Source organism: Sceloporus occidentalis, unplaced genomic scaffold (assembly GCF_023333645.1).
Source record: "Sceloporus occidentalis isolate IW3139 unplaced genomic scaffold, rSceOcc1.0.p SCAF_10, whole genome shotgun sequence".
NCBI classification, from domain to species: Eukaryota; Metazoa; Chordata; class Lepidosauria; order Squamata; family Phrynosomatidae; genus Sceloporus; species Sceloporus occidentalis.
Genome location: NW_028316990.1, coordinates 21799933 through 21815481, shown reverse-complemented (window position 1 = coordinate 21815481; position 15549 = coordinate 21799933). Strand labels below are relative to the sequence as shown.

General features: G+C 52.9%; 2 protein-coding genes across 10 annotated transcripts in view; one reads left to right on the top strand and one right to left on the bottom strand.

Moving 5' to 3' along the window:
* FCSK (fucose kinase) overlaps nucleotides 1-5905 on the top strand; it is a 21334-nt gene extending 15429 nt beyond the window's left edge. The window contains exons 17-24 of one of the 6 annotated variants that reach the window (XM_089476718.1): nucleotides 246-412; nucleotides 637-864; nucleotides 1222-1365; nucleotides 1491-1610; nucleotides 2179-2366; nucleotides 2941-3040; nucleotides 3531-3754; nucleotides 3927-5905. In XM_089476718.1, the coding sequence (XP_089332844.1) occupies nucleotides 246-412; nucleotides 637-864; nucleotides 1222-1365; nucleotides 1491-1610; nucleotides 2179-2366; nucleotides 2941-3040; nucleotides 3531-3754; nucleotides 3927-4058 (1303 nt within the window). In that variant the 3' untranslated portion in view covers nucleotides 4059-5905. The other 5 variants (XM_089476719.1, XM_089476720.1, XM_089476721.1 and 2 more) reach the window with 5 other exon arrangements.
* Nucleotides 4635-15516, bottom strand: LOC149306127 (conserved oligomeric Golgi complex subunit 4-like). 4 transcript variants are annotated; one of them, XM_089476725.1, is made up of 19 exons: nucleotides 15312-15516; nucleotides 14638-14720; nucleotides 14134-14248; nucleotides 13602-13776; nucleotides 13196-13389; nucleotides 12877-12982; nucleotides 12094-12251; nucleotides 11760-11818; nucleotides 11490-11623; nucleotides 11116-11234; nucleotides 10281-10447; nucleotides 9761-9926; nucleotides 9025-9087; nucleotides 8175-8291; nucleotides 7706-7798; nucleotides 7065-7148; nucleotides 6478-6579; nucleotides 5548-5676; nucleotides 4635-5296 (listed from the first exon to the last, which is right to left on the bottom strand). In XM_089476725.1, the coding sequence occupies exons 1-19, from the start codon at nucleotides 15453-15455 to the stop codon at nucleotides 5162-5164; spliced, it is 2343 nt and encodes a 780-aa protein (XP_089332851.1). In that variant the 5' UTR covers nucleotides 15456-15516; the 3' UTR covers nucleotides 4635-5161. The 4 variants fall into 4 exon arrangements, with proteins under 4 accessions (XP_089332851.1, XP_089332852.1, XP_089332854.1 ...); XM_089476726.1 differs by lacking the exon at nucleotides 8175-8291; XM_089476727.1 differs by lacking the exons at nucleotides 4635-5296; nucleotides 5548-5676 and adding an exon at nucleotides 5776-5865.
* Nucleotides 15517-15549: the final 33 nt, after the last annotated feature.

Here is a 15549-nt window from a genome sequence, read left to right as displayed (position 1 = left end):
GATGCTTTGATTGTGATTTCCTGCATGGCAGGGGGTTGGACTGGATGGCCCTTGCGGCCTCTTCCGATTCTATGATTCTATAATGAGGAGTGAGAAGGAGAAAGTTTGGATTGCAGATCTGGTGGTGGTACCAGAGTGCCTTTTGCAAGCAGCCAAGGTGGGGAAGGCTGGCAGACGCTGCCTAGGCAGGCACAACCTTTTGCTCCCGCTGCCCTCCTGCCATCCCTGCCTCCATCTTCTTGCAGGCCGGCTCTACTGGTCCGAGCTGCCCGGCACTATGAAGGCGCTGAGCAGATCCTCATCCGCCAGGCTGTGATGTCTTCCTGCCAGTTTGTCCGCCTTCAGCCGGCCGAGCTGCCCCCGCTGGGCTGCTGGGTGACCGTGGAGTGTCCAGCCCGGATTGACCTCTCAGGTAAGTGTCTGGCCTGGTGGAAAGTCTTCCCTGAGGATTGGGGCCATGGCTGAGACCTGAGCTTCCCTGCTGCAAAGAACCACACTCTGGCAAAATGTCCCAGGGTACGATGGGCACACGTGGTCCAGTATCCAGCAGGTGCCCCTTGGACTTTGCCCTGCCTGGTTGGGCCTGTTTTTGTGAGGGGACCTCGTTTCTGCCGCCCCCCCCCCTTTGTCTTGCAGGCGGCTGGAGTGACACTCCTCCAATCACCTATGAGCATGGAGGAGCAGTGGTGGACGTGGCTGTCCTGGTGGACGGGCAGAGGCCGATCGGGGCCCAGGCCCGGCGCCTGGCAGAACCGGAGCTGCGCCTGATGAGTGCCAGCGGGAGCCTGGAGGGAGAGCTGGTGGTGGACCTGGTGTGTCGGGAGCTGGAGGACCTGAGGGATTACTGCCAGCCCCATGCCCCCGGTGGGTGCAATGGGACAGCTGGGGTTATGCCATCCTGGAACTGCTGGGCAGCCACACAGAGGAGCTCCCGAGGTCAGGGGGTGCCTTTGCCCCTCTTTGGAAGGGGTCACAGGGACCACTCATGGGCTGTGCCCCTTCCCCACCATACAGGGGATTGTCCATCCATCCTTTTCCAGTATTTCCCCTTGCCCTGGCTGTGAGCCTTGATCTTCCAAACTTTCTTTTTCCCCCTTGCCCCAGAACTGGTGTCCTTACTTGGGTCTTTCCCAGTGCCATTTGGGGCACCCTGGGGGCTTTGGGGGGGTTTAGTGGTTTTGGGCAGAGTCCGGCCTTTATTCCTGCTCTGTCTCCTTCCAGGAGCCTTGCTGAAAGCGGCCTTCATCTGCACGGACATCGTTGACCTCTCTTCGCAGAAGCCTTTACGCGAACAGCTGATTGAGCGCTTTGGAGGAGGTTTCGAACTCCACACCTGGTCTTGTCTGCCCCATGGATCAGGGCTGGGTATGTGCTGCACCTGAGCTCAGCCAAGTGGGTCCAGTGATGAGTCTGGGACCCATTTTCCACTTCTCTGCTGGAGAAGGAAGGTAGAGGTGCCTCCCAGCCATCTTGACCCTTCTCTCTGTCAGGCACCAGCAGCATCCTGGCAGGGGCTGTGATGGCGGCTTTGTACCAGGCGTCCGGGCGCTCCACCTCCGTCCAGTCCCTAGTCCACGCTGTCCTCCACTTGGAACAAGTCCTTACCACAGGTAAGAAGCCCAGCGCTGGCATTGGAGCCCAGGAGAGTTCACTTGTTTGAGCTGCAGCCCCTGGATCCTCCCATTCCCCAGTGCCCTTGGGTCTGGGATCCTGGGAGCTGTAGTTTGGGCTCTGGGTTAGAAGTGGGGCGCGCGCCAGTGTGAAGTCTAAACCCTGTATTGGTAGTGTCTTAATATATATGTTGCTTTGATATTATGAATAAATGGTATTTTAATGTTTATATGCCTGGGAAAAAGCAGGATATAAATGAACTAGGATACAAGCAGCAGCAATGTGGAGAACTAGTAGTTAGAGTGGGTTCGAGTCCCTGCTCAGCCCTGGAAAACCTCTGGGTGACCTTGGGCAAGCCACTCTCTTTTGTCTGTAGAGATAGGCCAGGCTGGCAAACTGCTATAAGCAATCTTGCCAAGAAAACCCTATGATAGGTTTGCCTCATGGTTGCCGTAAGTTGGAAAATACTTGAAGGTGTAGAAAAGGACAAAGGCAGTAGTAGCCATAGTAGAAACAGCAGCAGGGCTCCTGGTCCCTGTGGCCTCAATGGCCGCCTTCCTTGCGCAGGTGGAGGGTGGCAGGACCAGATGGGCGGCCTGTTTCCTGGCCTGAAGGTTGGGCGCTCGAAGGCTCAGCTGCCGCTGAAGGTGGAGGTGGAGCAGATCTCCATTCCAGAGGATTTCATGAAGATCCTCAATGAGCACCTCCTTCTCCTTTACACAGGGAAGACCCGTCTCGCACGCAACCTGCTCCAGGTACAGTCCCACCGGAGAAGGAGACCCGGCCGGAGGGTCCTGGCCGGCTGCAGGGGCAGGGGGTCTCATAGAGTCTCTGGGGGCAGGTTCTGTGTCCTGTGGTCGGGCGCAGGGCACCAAGGCCACCAACCTGCCAGATGTTTCCAAACTTGTAGCTGCTTTTCTCTTTTGTCCCCAAATAAACTTGCCATGTTTTGACCCTCCTGGAACATTTTAGACTTGGGAAAGATTTTTCTTTCCAAACAGGCATTGAAGCTTACCCAAGCTGTGCTGGCTAGGGCTGATGGGAGCTGTAGTCCAGCAGTGTCTGGAGGGACACAAGCTAACCTCCTCACTTTCCTCATCTAGTACCTTCAAGAGGTGTGAGCGGAGACAGGATGGCCATTTTTGGAGTAGAGGATTGTGGTGGGAGCAGAGGCTGTTTGCAGTGAAATCATGCCTCGGTTGGCACACTCTCAGGCCAAGCCCAGACCCTTCCTGGCTTTGAACCTGAAGTATGACACTGTTGGGCAGTTAGGGACATAGCAAGACAGCCAGCCCCTTCTTACTATGGCACCTTTTCCTGCCTTTGCAGGACGTTCTCAGGAACTGGTATGCCAGGATGCCCACCATCGTGCAGAACACTGATGCTCTGGTGGACAATGCAGAAGAGTGTGCCCAGGCCCTTCAACAAGGTACAGACCCACAGCTTGACCTTGTGCCCCCCACTTGGGCCAAGGGAGAGGAAAAGAGGCCATGAGATGTGCGCTTGGGGCACGAAGGTGGCTGCCGTTGAGTTTCATTGGGAGCCCCAGTGGATCACCCATTGCCCTGCAAAGTTTGTAGCGGGGGTGAGCCTCCAGTATTATTGTTGAATTGCAGCTCCCATCAACCCTGTTCAGCACATCCAATGGGAGTTTCAGTCCAACAACATCCAAAGGGCTGAACTTTATCCCTCCCTGGCTTAAAAGGAGGCAAAAAGAGAAAATGGGCTGCTGGGGAGCTCTTCCTCTTTGTAAGTGTTTTTCTGCCTGTCTGCACTGCCCCACAGAAAGGGGGGTCCCTCTGCCCCTGCACTGTGCCTGAATGCCTTGTGGCGCTTCTCCAGCATTGGGGGAAAGGCCTGCGCAGTTGCTCCTTTGCACATCCCTGGGAGTTTCTTGCCTGTCTTCCTTCTCATCCCAGGCGATCTCTCTCTCTTGGGCAAGTGCCTCAACTGTTACTGGCTGCAGAAGAAGACCATGGCGCCGGGGTGTGAACCTTTGGCCGTCAGGCGCATGATGGATATGCTGGAGCCACTGGTCTATGGACAGAGCCTGACTGGGGCAGGAGGCGGGGGCTTCCTCTGCATCTTAACACAGGAGCCCCGACAGGAAGAGCTCCTGCAGAAGATTCTGGCAAAAACAGAGGTGAGAGGGAGGAGGCCCCCATCTGTTGGCTAACCCCCCCTCCACATTTTCTTAGGATTGGGAGGAGGAAAAGGATTTCACTGTGGACCAGATTCCTCCTATAGAGAAGAGAGTGTTCCTGTCTGCACAGCCGCAGCAGGAGGTTTATGCTCCCTCTGCATCTTCTTTTCAGGGCCTGGGAAATGTCAGCATCCACACGGTGGAAGTAGACATGGCCGGCATCCAGATGCACTTTCAGGGGGACAAGGATGGCATTGTCCAGCCAGCGGAAGGACTGCCACTTTCCTTGTCCACAGCCTGCTAGGAAGGCCAGGCCAGAGCGTTCCCCCCAGGGTGACTGGTAAAGAACCACAGCAGATCTTCTGCTGTCTGGACTGGATGGAAATGGAGCACAAGAAGCCCCTGGCTACAAGCTGGCTCTCTCAAAACGGGGTGGAGGGCAGCCCAGGGTTTGTCAGTGGAATTTACAAAGCCAGCCTTGTGGTTTCTACCTGCATTTGCCCAGATTTGCAAGAAGAGGAGAAAAGCTCTGTCAGTTCTTGGGATAAAGGCCTGGAGGAGTCCAGCACACCTTTCAAAATGGCACCTCAGGGAAGCCCCCTCCCCTTGGTGGGGGGGGGGCACGAGAGCCTCCCCCAGTTCCTTTCGGGGGTCTTGGGCAGATGTCCCTGAAGGTCTGTGTTGAATGAGAGTCCAGCACATCTAACAGAATGAGGTAAAGCTGAAAGTGGATCAACACAGAGCTTTTCTCTCCAAACTTTTTTTCCTTCAGCAGCTCAATGGATCCAGACCAGGTCTGGTTGGGGACCAGATCACTGCCATTACATTTGTTTCTGTTCTAAGCGACCCAATATCTTTTTAGCCAGCCATAACTGGAGGATAAGGTCAGAATGGTGGGTAAATAGTCTTTATTTGGCAGCTAGTGACCAACTGCTAATCTGAATAGATAAGAAAGGTTGTGTATATACTGTGATTTAAAGACTGGAGGGGGGAGGGAATGTGTACTCATAGATAAAAGATAAATTTGCACCTTTCAAAGTTCCCGACATTTAACTCACAGGTTGAGCCAGTTGTTATTTGTGAAGGAGACTTCTTATCTTCTGCAACTCTAGCTTATTTTTGAGGAGAGAGGGCCAAAAGGACCCTCAATAAAGTCACAAGCACAAAATGCATTGCGTGGACTTCAAAAATTCTGTCCTCTTGAAAGTTTTCTGGGAAGAAGCAGAAGTCCAGAAGAACTGTTGTTTAGGTATCTGCCCAGAGGAAAGCATCTGTGAATCCCACAAATTTTAACCTAAGCAATTGTAGTGGGAAAGAGCCTTAAGTCACAGATTTTGACTGGCCCTTTTGGGGAGAGCACCCAGCTGAGTTCCTGCCAGTACAAAAGGAGAGTGCTCTGCCTGGGCATCAGAGGCGCAGCCGCTTGATGTCTTCGCTGCGGAAATCCATCCGGAGTGCCAGCACCTGACGGACTTCAGCCGGGGTCAAACGCCATGTCAGTGGTCCTGAGTTTGGCCCCCAGTAGTCTAAGATCTCCGTTACCTGAGGAGAAGAGGGAAAACAGAAATCATTGAGCCTTTTTAAGGACATCCCCTCAAAGCAGCAGAGACTGACTCTGTTCTTGGAAGCAGACAAACTTGGCACTGTGTTGATCTGAAATTCCACAAGGGAAAAGAAGGTGCCCATCAGCATTGTCAACGTGGAAGGACCCATCCATTAAGGCTAACGTGCCAGGACCTGGGACATGCAATGGGCAGCACCTTCTCCGGGACCCAAGAGCAAGAACTACTCACCCGTTCCAGGTTGAGGATGGTGGCCATCTGAGAGAGCCGGGCAAACTTGTCGCGGATGGTCCAGGTAGTGACTGTGGTGAGGTAGGCAATAAGGGAACGCAGCTCTTTATCAAACTGCAGCCCACCAAGCTGAAAAAATAAATGTGTGTGGTGATGGTGGGGCAGGAGATTCTTCAGAATTTGGTGGGAGGTCTGCTGAGCAAACCCCAGCTGTTCCCCTCAAGCCGTTCACTGCCACCCTTGGAAAAAGCCCGAGAAATTTATCAAGCTGGTTGGCTTGGGTTGATGTAACTTCGGTATGAGTACCACTTTGTGAAACTGATTTGAAATAAAGGATCAAGATGTTTGTGTAAAGGAAGACAGCAGAAAAGCTGAGATCTGTGCAAAGCTTTTAAACATGTGGCAAATGTTTATTCCAGATGACCTTTTCCAAAAGGAAAAGGGAGCAGGCAGGCAGGTCTAAGCAGTGTTCAGTTCTGAGAACAGCTGAGGTCATGGAGGCACAAATGGGGCCTCAAAGCTCTTAGGACTACCTCAGGACCACCTGATTGCCAGGGACACAGAAGGGTGCTCACTCTCCTAGCCTCATTTGCTCCCTGAGAGCACTGGCCACCCAAAGGGTCTCCTGGCCCCTGCACTCTGTTGTGGGACCCCTCCTTGCCCTCATGAGCTTCCAGGAAGAGGCAAGGGGATGCCCTCTCCCACTCTCCTCTTGAACATGTTGCCTGTGGCACCTGCTTCACCTGAGGAAGGGGCAAAGCAGGTCTTTCTTAGGTGCAGTCAAGATGTTTGTATAAAGGAAGACAGCAGAAAAGCTGAGATCTAGTAGGCGGAGGATGCTTAGAGTGGGAGGATTCTGCTGGCCCAGATTCCACCTGCAAACCCTCTTGGGCTTCCCCTGCTGAGGCTTGGCCTGTAGCCCTTCCTTACCCGGCTGAAGGTGGACTTGAGGACAACCTTCTCCAGTTCAAGAGCAATCAGGCTGGTCATCAGACTGGTGAGGCTGTCGTAGATGACTGGCGACAGTCCTGCCTGCAAGTGAAGGCCAATGGCTTGGTCTCAAAGGGAAAGATGGCTGGAAGTCAAGAGGGACGACCCAACTCCTCCTCCCCAGAACAGGCACAGCAGAGGTCCCCAGCCCCTAAGTGTGGCCCCAAAGGGTTCCTGGGTGAGGAAGACCCCAACTATGGTCAAGAGCAATTCCATGAGCCTCCGTTATTATGTGGCCACTCAGCTACAACCTGCAGGGTTGCCAGAAACCTATGATCATGGCCCAAAGGGAATCACAGTGGAGCCAGAACAGGGACCCATACAGCGAAGGATGGGGAGAGCAGGATTGCCTTGGCTAAGCAAATGGAGGAGGACTGAAGGGAGGCCAAAGGGAGTCTCCTTGGACTGGACCAGCAAGCCAAGGCTCTGGGCTACCCTCACCCTCCGCCAGAGCTTTGGGAACTAAGGTGATGATGGCTGCTGCATCTCTTCCCCTCAGAGAGGAGCTTTCCTGTTTCCAAACGCACCCTGAACTCCCCCATTTGCTGCTCCAGATTCAGGATGAACTGCTGGACCCAAGGGTCATTGGCTTCATAGTCATTGAATTCTTCCTAAAACAGAAAGGGGATGACTAAAAAAATTGGAAAAGGAAAATCTCCAAAGACTGTGAGGTGCCAGAGACAACACGGTGTGCGTGTGTGTGCATGGATGGCATCTCTGTACTTTCCAGAAAACAAAGGATTGTTTTCCATCCATCCCCACTGAACCCTACAAGGGGAGAAGAATGTTATTTCTTCACTGGACTGCCCTAACAGGCTTTCCTACAGAGTTCTCCACATCTGCTCCTTGCCACTCAAAGGCTGGTATCTGATTTGCCCTGGAGAGGCCAGAGACATAGGACACACTAGCAGTCCATGTCAAGCTTCCAGAAAACTTAGCAGAATCCAGGGTGGGCCCTAAAGGCATCTCTCATACACCAAACAGAACATCGCACACTTTGGCCCTCCCACTTTGTCCAGATCACCTTCTGCCCCACAGCCAGAAGGGGTTTCTCTGGAATCTTGAATTTTTGATGTCAGGTCAACTGGCCTCATGATTTAGCTGCCTGCAGGTAGGCAAGAACATCTTTGTCCCCAGCAGCCCCTTCTGTGCAGATGACAGGACTCACCTCCTCAATGTTATGGGAGACAGAGAGGAAGAGGTTGATCCAGGGCTTCACTTGGGGCTTGATGGCCGAGTTTGTGAGTTCATTCAGACCGTCCTGGTGAGGAGTGAGGAAAGGACAAGCATCAGATGCTTGCTTAACAGAGACCTCTTCTGTCGCTAGCCACTGTTGGCCCACAAGGGAACACAAAAGCAACTGGGAGCCTCACCTAGACCTGGCTGTTCAACTTTTCACCTTGCAGGCCTTGAGAACGTAACACTCCTTGTTGCTCCCTTTCTACTTTTTGCCCAAAAGAGAATACTTCCCATATAGCTGAATGGTGGCAGCAGAGAGATCCCTGCAGCCTGGGCTGGACATATCAGCCTAAAAGTTCTGTTCAGCTTGGGAATCAACTGCCAGAGAAACAAACTACCAGGTTATTTGAAAGAAATCCCTCCCATTGAACAGGTGTCTCAAGAAGCCACAAGCTCACCTGTAACAGATCTCGAAACTTGTTGGAGACACCAGCCATGTCTGAGAGGCAGCTGTCGATCTTGGCCTGTGCCTGTTCCCTTCCAAGCCCTTGGCTGAACAGCTTTGCACAGTCACTCTGCACAGAAGCAATACAAATCCCTAGAGCTACAAGAATGATGGTGAGGTGCGCTGGGAGGGACGAGGAGCACTCTCTCAGCAGAAAGCATTAGATTTTAACAAATTACAGCTGACCGAGGGAGAAACGTGGCCTTCCTTTGACTGTGGAGAGCGCCAGAGGACTGAAGAGTCTTCTCAGGGGAGACTTGCCAGGGGGACCAAAAGGGTGGCCACAGCTGATGGGGGTGATGTGAACGTATGAAACAGACATGGGCCTTTATCCCTCCACCCAACAGCTCTTGGAAAGAAGAGGGAGGCCACAACAGCCCCTGCTGCAAATCAGTTTCTGGACAGCAGCATGACAAAACAGGACTTTCATTCTAGACAAAATAATCCTATCGCGCATTTGAGCAGAAAAGAAGTCCCCACATATTCTGAGTGTGCCAGGGCTTAATCTGGAGCACAAAAGGCATCCTATTTTTTCTGCATGACCCATCATGCAGGATATGGCTTGGTGCAGAAGCAGAGAAATCCACCATGAAGTGCACGGGAGAGGACAGACAAAAACTCAGCATTACAAAACAGGAATTTCAGACTAGACAAAGTGATCCTATTACCCATTTGAGCAGAAAAGAAGGTGGAAAGCCAAGAAAGTTAGTGCTCAAGATGGGGAAACTAATGCAGCAATAAACAATCTCCCCCACCCTGAAACCTTGCTCTTTCATCCAGAGCAGACAATTGGCAAAAGGTACCTCAAGGGTCTTCTTTAGGGTCATGATGTTTTCGCTGCAGACTTCCACGTTGTTTAGTGTCACCTGGAAGTAAAACCCAGAGAGAAAGGCTCAGACTCCTCTCCCATTTCCCCACTGCCAGAAGACGGACAAACAGGAGCAACATGGCAGGCAGCAGCAAGAGGAGGGCTGAAAATGGAGGAGAGCAGAAGGAGAATCTTCAGGCACTCAGCCACCTGCTGTGCCTTCCTCCAACAGAAGCTGTTCATGGGAATGAGGGCATCAGAAAGCAAGAGCCCAAACGAAGGCAGTGGCAGGAGAACAGAGTGCATGTCAAATGAGGCAAGAGGCAGACCAAAGTCGCAGGGGCTTCCTGTGTTCCCAGAACAAGAGCTCAGCTACTGCCGCTCAGTGCCAGCAGGAACAGCTAGATGTCCTCTAAAACTAGTAGCATCTACCAGTTCCTTCCATCCACTAAGATCCCATTGTGAGATGGGATCTAAACTGCAGCCTACAAGGCTACATGATAATTGGACTTTTGTTTCTTCTCTGATTGTGCCCCTTTTGTTCCACCTGCCCTGATGAAGGAAGCTGGACAACCCCCAAATGTGCATATTTTTTGGTGTCATTCCTGTTGGCCAGGCAGGAGGTCCCTTCCTGTCCCTCCGAAGGTCTAAGATCACCTGCTCAGCTTCCCACCCATAGACCTGCCCTTGCCCTGTCCCAGCATGGCAGGCAGTGAGCCACCTATCCTTACCAGGAAGGACTGCTTGGCCTCATCAGTGCTCTCAATGCCTTTGGTGTCAAACTTGCCCTGCTGGAGGCTGCTGTGCATGAGGCTCACGGCGCTTGTCACCCCTCGCTGGAAGTCTTGGAAGGGGGTGGCTGGGAAGCCCACCTTCAGCTTGTTGCACAAGACCTCCCTGCAGAAGGTAAGAAGTGCTGAGAGAGAGGCTGGGAAGAAAGGCCCCAGGGGAGAGCTAGCCACGGCTCTGTGGCTTCTCCAGAAAGATGGTGGCAGGTGGCAGCGAGGTGGGGTGAGGTGTTGTGCTGGGAGTCCCAGGGATGAGGGTCTGCTTGGCTTCTCTGGTGGCAGCCATGTGACTAGATTCCAGCTTGTCTTCTGCAGGCACAGGCCTTTGGGCGAAATGCCCCTTTCCTGTGGTTTCCCATTGAGGTGAGGAAAGTGGAAGCCCTTCCCTGCCCCCAGTGTGCTCCTCCATATCACTCATTTCCAAAGGGGTTCCCTTGCCAGTCCCCCTTCTCCCAGGACACACCTGAAATCGGACTCCAGCTCAGTGATGGAGTGATTGATCATGGCACAGAGGCAGTCGATGCTGGAACTGGAGAGGGCCCTCCCGATGCATTTCTTCACGATGTAGAAAACATCATCCACCATGCTGGAGGTCAGCTGGCCCTTCTCACACGTGTCCATGGCAACGGCCTGGCAGACAAGTCAACATACAACAATGACGTGCCAAGAAAGGCTTGTGGGGCAAGGCTTGCCCCTTCTTCTCTAGAGAGCCAACGGGGACACAAGCTGCCCAGGCAGGTCTCCTGTCCCCACTCTTCGCTTCCTTCCAGGCATCACAAACCCTGCAACACTACCAGGCCAGAAAATGGAGCGAGGGCTTCTCCTCTTTGGAGGGAAGTCCAGAGACACTTCCTCCAACATAATGGCATGTTTGCAAGGCACCACCAGGAAGAGGAATCTGGAAAACCTCAAGCCTCCCATGAGCTGCTCCAGAAACCAGGCCATGAACACAGGTATTCAGGTTACAAGAAAAGCTATTCCACCTAAACACTGATAGTAAGAAATGTTTGCCAGTGACAGAGACTGCGTCAGAGGACTCTCCATCTCTGGTGGTCTTCCAGCAGTGGTTGGAGGGGCATATCTCAGAAGTGTTTTAACTTCATATCCCTGCATGGGAGGAGGCTGGACTAGTTGGCTCTTGCAATGCTTTCCTACTCTATGATTCAAAGGCCTTCTTCCACAGCTAAGCCAATGCCACCTGAAAACCCTTCAGAGCCCTCAGCCTCCCCACTGCGCTTTTGGGTGGGCTTAGTCTGACTTGAAAAAGTAAGGAATGTAGCTGCAGGGGCAGCCCCCACCTTGTTGACTGTCTCCCTCATGAAGAATTCCTCCATGGTGATGTAGTAGCCGATCAGCTCCTGCATGGCGCAGCTCAGAAGACAGTGGTGGAGCAGCTTGTCCAGGCTCTTGTGATGCTCTGGGTGGGAGAATCAAGAACCAGGCCAGAGGATAAGGGGACTGGGGCAACAAGAAAGAGACTGTTTGCCAGCCCACTCCTGCTTTCGGAAGAAGCTTGCCTGGTTCAAGATCAGAGCCAGAAAAGGAGCCCCCACCCATTTAAGAAGGAAACTGAGCTGTTTCCGAATCAAACCAGTCTCTAGGCTGGGGGGGCCTGAGCAGTGGCAGCAACAGCTGCAGAACCAATGTGGGAGGGTTTTGCTTTCCTTTTCACCTTGCTTCACCTCTCCCGGTGCCATGGAATCTCCCACCTCAAAATCGGCAGTGATGCGCCTCCTAAGGAACCTCAGGTACAGCTCACTCCGGGCGTTCATCAGGGTGACCTCGTTCAAAACAGGATCCAGTTCCCTAGGGAGACAGTCAAACTTATGGGAACTTGCCCTTCCTTTCTAAAGAGCCTTCTGAACAGGAATTTGTTCACATGGATCTTATCAGGATCTTATCACACAGAGATAAGGCATATCACGCTCTTCTGGCCCCCTACCTTGGTTCAATTTTTTCTGCCACTGAACTCCTCATCATGCTGTTCTGAACCTGCTGGAACTGTAAGGAGAAAGAAGAAATGAAAAGAAAGAAAATTTGCCATTTGTCTCTCACATACCTGCTACACTTTTTCCTTTCCATGTGCCACATCACAAGTGACGGCAGCCAAGAGAGTTGCCCTGCAATGTGCTCCTTGCACATCAGCCCCATGTCAGAGAGAGAGACAGAGACCCTCACAGGCATGTGCAAGGCAACACCCAGGGCACCCAGTCATAGGAGACCCACCTGGAAGGGGCCCATAGCCCTTCTTGCATGTCCTGCCTCTTGTGTCTCACCTGCCTGTGGTAGTCTCTCTGCTGTACAAACTTGTCCACAACCTTTTCCACCTGTCGGTCACATTCAGCCTGCAGGTGCTTGATCATCGTGTAAAGCCTGCCTGGCCCATAATAGGTCTCCACAATAGGTTGATGGGTCTCCACAACACGGGCAATCCCTGCAAGAGTGCAGAAGCACATGAGATGGCCCAGCTCCACTGCTGACCTGGAAGAGCCCACCTCCCACCTGCATGACTGCTGGGAAGGACTGGGCCCTGTGAAGATCAAGGCAATTCACATCTGGACTTAGGTAATGCTGTGCCAAGAAGAGCACCTAAATGCTATTGGTCAGCTCCAGATAGAGTAGGCCTGCTGAATTAATAGCATTCACCTATGTTTGGGCTGACCAATTAACCCTTAGTTCAGTGGGCTGATGTCAGCTGGGACTAAACAGCAAGATTCAGGTTGTTATCCTCATGGCCATCTCTTCAAGAGCAACCAGACTATACAACCTTGACACAGCCATCATAAGTCAGATAGCAACAAAGGACACAGTCTTTCCTCTGGAGTCACCAAAATTGTGTGGAATTTCTATAGCCCCATGAGGAGACTTGTCTTGCTCCTTGGGCACACACAGACAGGACAACTTTTTATTTTATTTTAGTCATGACACCAGGAAGGCATCAGCATAAGGACAAAGAACATACCAAGCAATGACTGCATTTTCACCTCATTATACATGTGTGTGTGTGTGTGTGGGGGGGAATCAGGGAGGAAGAAGGAAGGTTGGAAGGGGCTAGTTACCTTCAAAGAGGAGAGTCAGGGTGTCTGCAAAGATGACTGCAGCTCGACGGTCCGCCATGTCCGTTTTCATCACCAGCTGCAGGTTCTCCTCAGCTTTATTGGCCACCTGGAAAAAGAACTGTCTTCAGTTTGTGTGGATAACCTCCTCATAGGACAGGTATCTTTTGCAGGTGGTGGTGGGAGCCAGTGCTCAAGGGTGAGGCCCAGACCCAATAGGAGGGACTGCCAGCCCAAAGCAGCTCAGGACAGATCCTGACTTGGACAAGTGAGCCCTGTTCCCTCCCACTGCTTGGTCCACTGATCCTGCATCTGGATTTACCTGTCTGCAGAGGTACTCAGAGAACTTGCTCAGCCCTTCCTCATGCAAGCCGAGGAGAGGGAAAATCTTGAAAAAGCGCTCCACCTGGGGCAGGTCTTCCTGTTTTGTGGCGACATCAAATTTCTCCGTCACAATCACCTTTAGTCGCTGCTCTGCCTCCTGCAAGAGCTTCAGGTTGGCATCAATGATGCTGCCTGCCAGGGAGAGAGGCATTTGCAGTGCTCTCTTTTGCTGCTCCAGAAGCGGCAGCAGAGGAGGGTGGAGCTCTTCTTATTAACATATTCAACAAATATGCAAATATATTCTGATATTTTCTGTCCAATGCACAGGCACGACAAACTTCTTTTTAAGAAATCACGATTCACTGCAATCAATTCCAACACAATACATAAATAAAATCTGATACCTTCTCGTCCCTGTCGGCTCAGCTCAATGACCGATTTGTCCAGCGAAAGGTAGCGATGGATGTGGGCAGCTGCTTGCTCATAATCTTCATTCCTCAGGGCTGTCTGAACTCCATCCATGCAGAACTTCAAGTCCAAAATGTCGTCTGCTCTCTGGATGGCCTGGTAGAGACGGTTCTGCGAGAAGAAGGGCACTCCGCACCATTACCTCTTCTCCCAGCAAGCCAGGGGAAAGTGGAGTAGACCAGCTCATGATGGCCGCAAAGAGCTGGAGAAGAAGCACCCCGCCTCCTCTCCCCCCGGCTGCAAGCGCTCCAGTCAGTCCCACCATCCAGCCCCCAACACAGCAGATGCCTACTCCCTGGACGCATGTTGCATGATGCTTACACTTGTTCCATTTTTGTCTTATCCTTCTGACTCAGGGCTGCTTTCAATTAATCAGAATGAAATACATTTCATACACAAGATCAATAAGAACCGAACGCTTCTAGAGCGGGATTTGAAAACAATCCTATTCCTGCTTCTCATGGCTACCTTGGCAAGATCAAGCTGCCGGACCTTGCTGCTGACATTCTCAGCCAGGTTGCAGGTGAAGGTGATCATCCCAGCCAACTGCTTGGCATCTCCCTCGATCAGCTGCAGGTTGGGGCTGGAAGGAAACAAAGGATGGAAAGCATCATCATCAACCAGAAGCCACTTTGGCATTCTGTCACAGAATCTTAGAGAGTTGGAAGAGACCCCCAAAGGGCCCTTCTTCTGCCATGCAGGAACTCTCAACCAAAGCACCCCATTGACACCCAGCCTCTGCTTAAAGACAGCCTCCAAGGAAGGAGACTCCTCCACAGTCTCCAAGAGAGTATGTTCCACTGTGAAACAGCTCTTTCTCTCGGGAGCTGGAATCCTTTTTCCTGGCAGCGCTGTCTCTTCCTGGCAGCTCTGGCATCTTGTTCCCACAGTGCCATCATTACTACTACTACTATTACTCCTGCTATCATTACTACTACTGCTGCTGCTGCGCAGGATGTGCCTCTGTCTCACCCCATGCGCTGGAGGGAAGCCATCTTGCCCTCGACGGTGCCCTGTTGCTCCAGAAGCATCTCCAACTCTTCCTCTACCGTTCTCTGAAAGCAGAGCAAGGAAAATAGCGTCAGTGTCCAAGGCAGCCCTTCTGAGGCCAAGAGCAGCCAGAGCGCTTGCAGGGCTTCCTCACCAGCGGAGCCTCACTGGCGGGGCTCCCTTCCCCTCAAGACAGGGCTTCTGCCTTATTTACTTGCGCAGACTTTGGGGAAAGAGCGCAAGGGAGCAGCCTCTCTCTCTGGGGCGACTGTTTGCGCTGCTTCCTCAGTGGGAAACCCATGGCCACAGACACTTGGAGAAGCAACTGGAGAAGCAGCCTTGCGCCTCAAGCGGGGATCAATGACGCGTTGGTCTGCCTTGAGCTCCTCTGAGGGAGCGTTAGGTACAAGCCACATTCGCAGGGGTCTGAGCCTCGGGACGATGGCCCTGGGACCAGGGTTCGGATCCCGACTCGGCCATGAAGCCCACTGCTAAGTCACACTCTCTCAGCCTCCTCCTCCTCGGAGGGAGGCCATGCGAGCGCCCTCCGGAGGGGCCTGGTCTACTTTGCCGGGGATGGATGTGGGTCTGAGGGCTCCAGGGTCCCCTTCCTTCCCTCCCTCCCTCCCTCCCTGTCTACTTGGGGTTCCCCGCACCTCCTCGGCGCAGAGGCGGCTGTAGGCGTCCTCCAGGTCCGGCAGGTCGGTGAGGGAGCGGAGCTGCTCCATGGAGAGCGAGGAGGAGGAGGAGGAGGCGCCCGCCGCCTTCCGCCCAACATCGCCCCTCTCAGGCGCCGCCATCTTGGCGCCGCGAAGAAAGAGCCATAGAGCGGCGCGGAGGGAGCGGCACTTCCGGTTTCCCTGTTTGCTTTCCCTCTGTCTCCGCCCTGAGAGA

Bases quoted from the DNA above. Each gene is read 5' to 3' on its own strand.
- LOC149306127 (XM_089476725.1), bottom strand. From the start codon at position 15,455: ATGGCGGCGCCTGAGAGGGGCGATGTTGGGCGGAAGGCGGCGGGCGCC. The intron at 14,721-15,311 runs GTGCGGGGAACC...CTCTGCTTTCAG, and splicing joins GCCGCCTCTGCGCCGAGGAG to AGAACGGTAGAGGAAGAGTT. The intron at 13,777-14,133 runs GTAGCCATGAGA...TTCTTCTCGCAG, and splicing joins GGCAGCTTGATCTTGCCAAG to AACCGTCTCTACCAGGCCAT.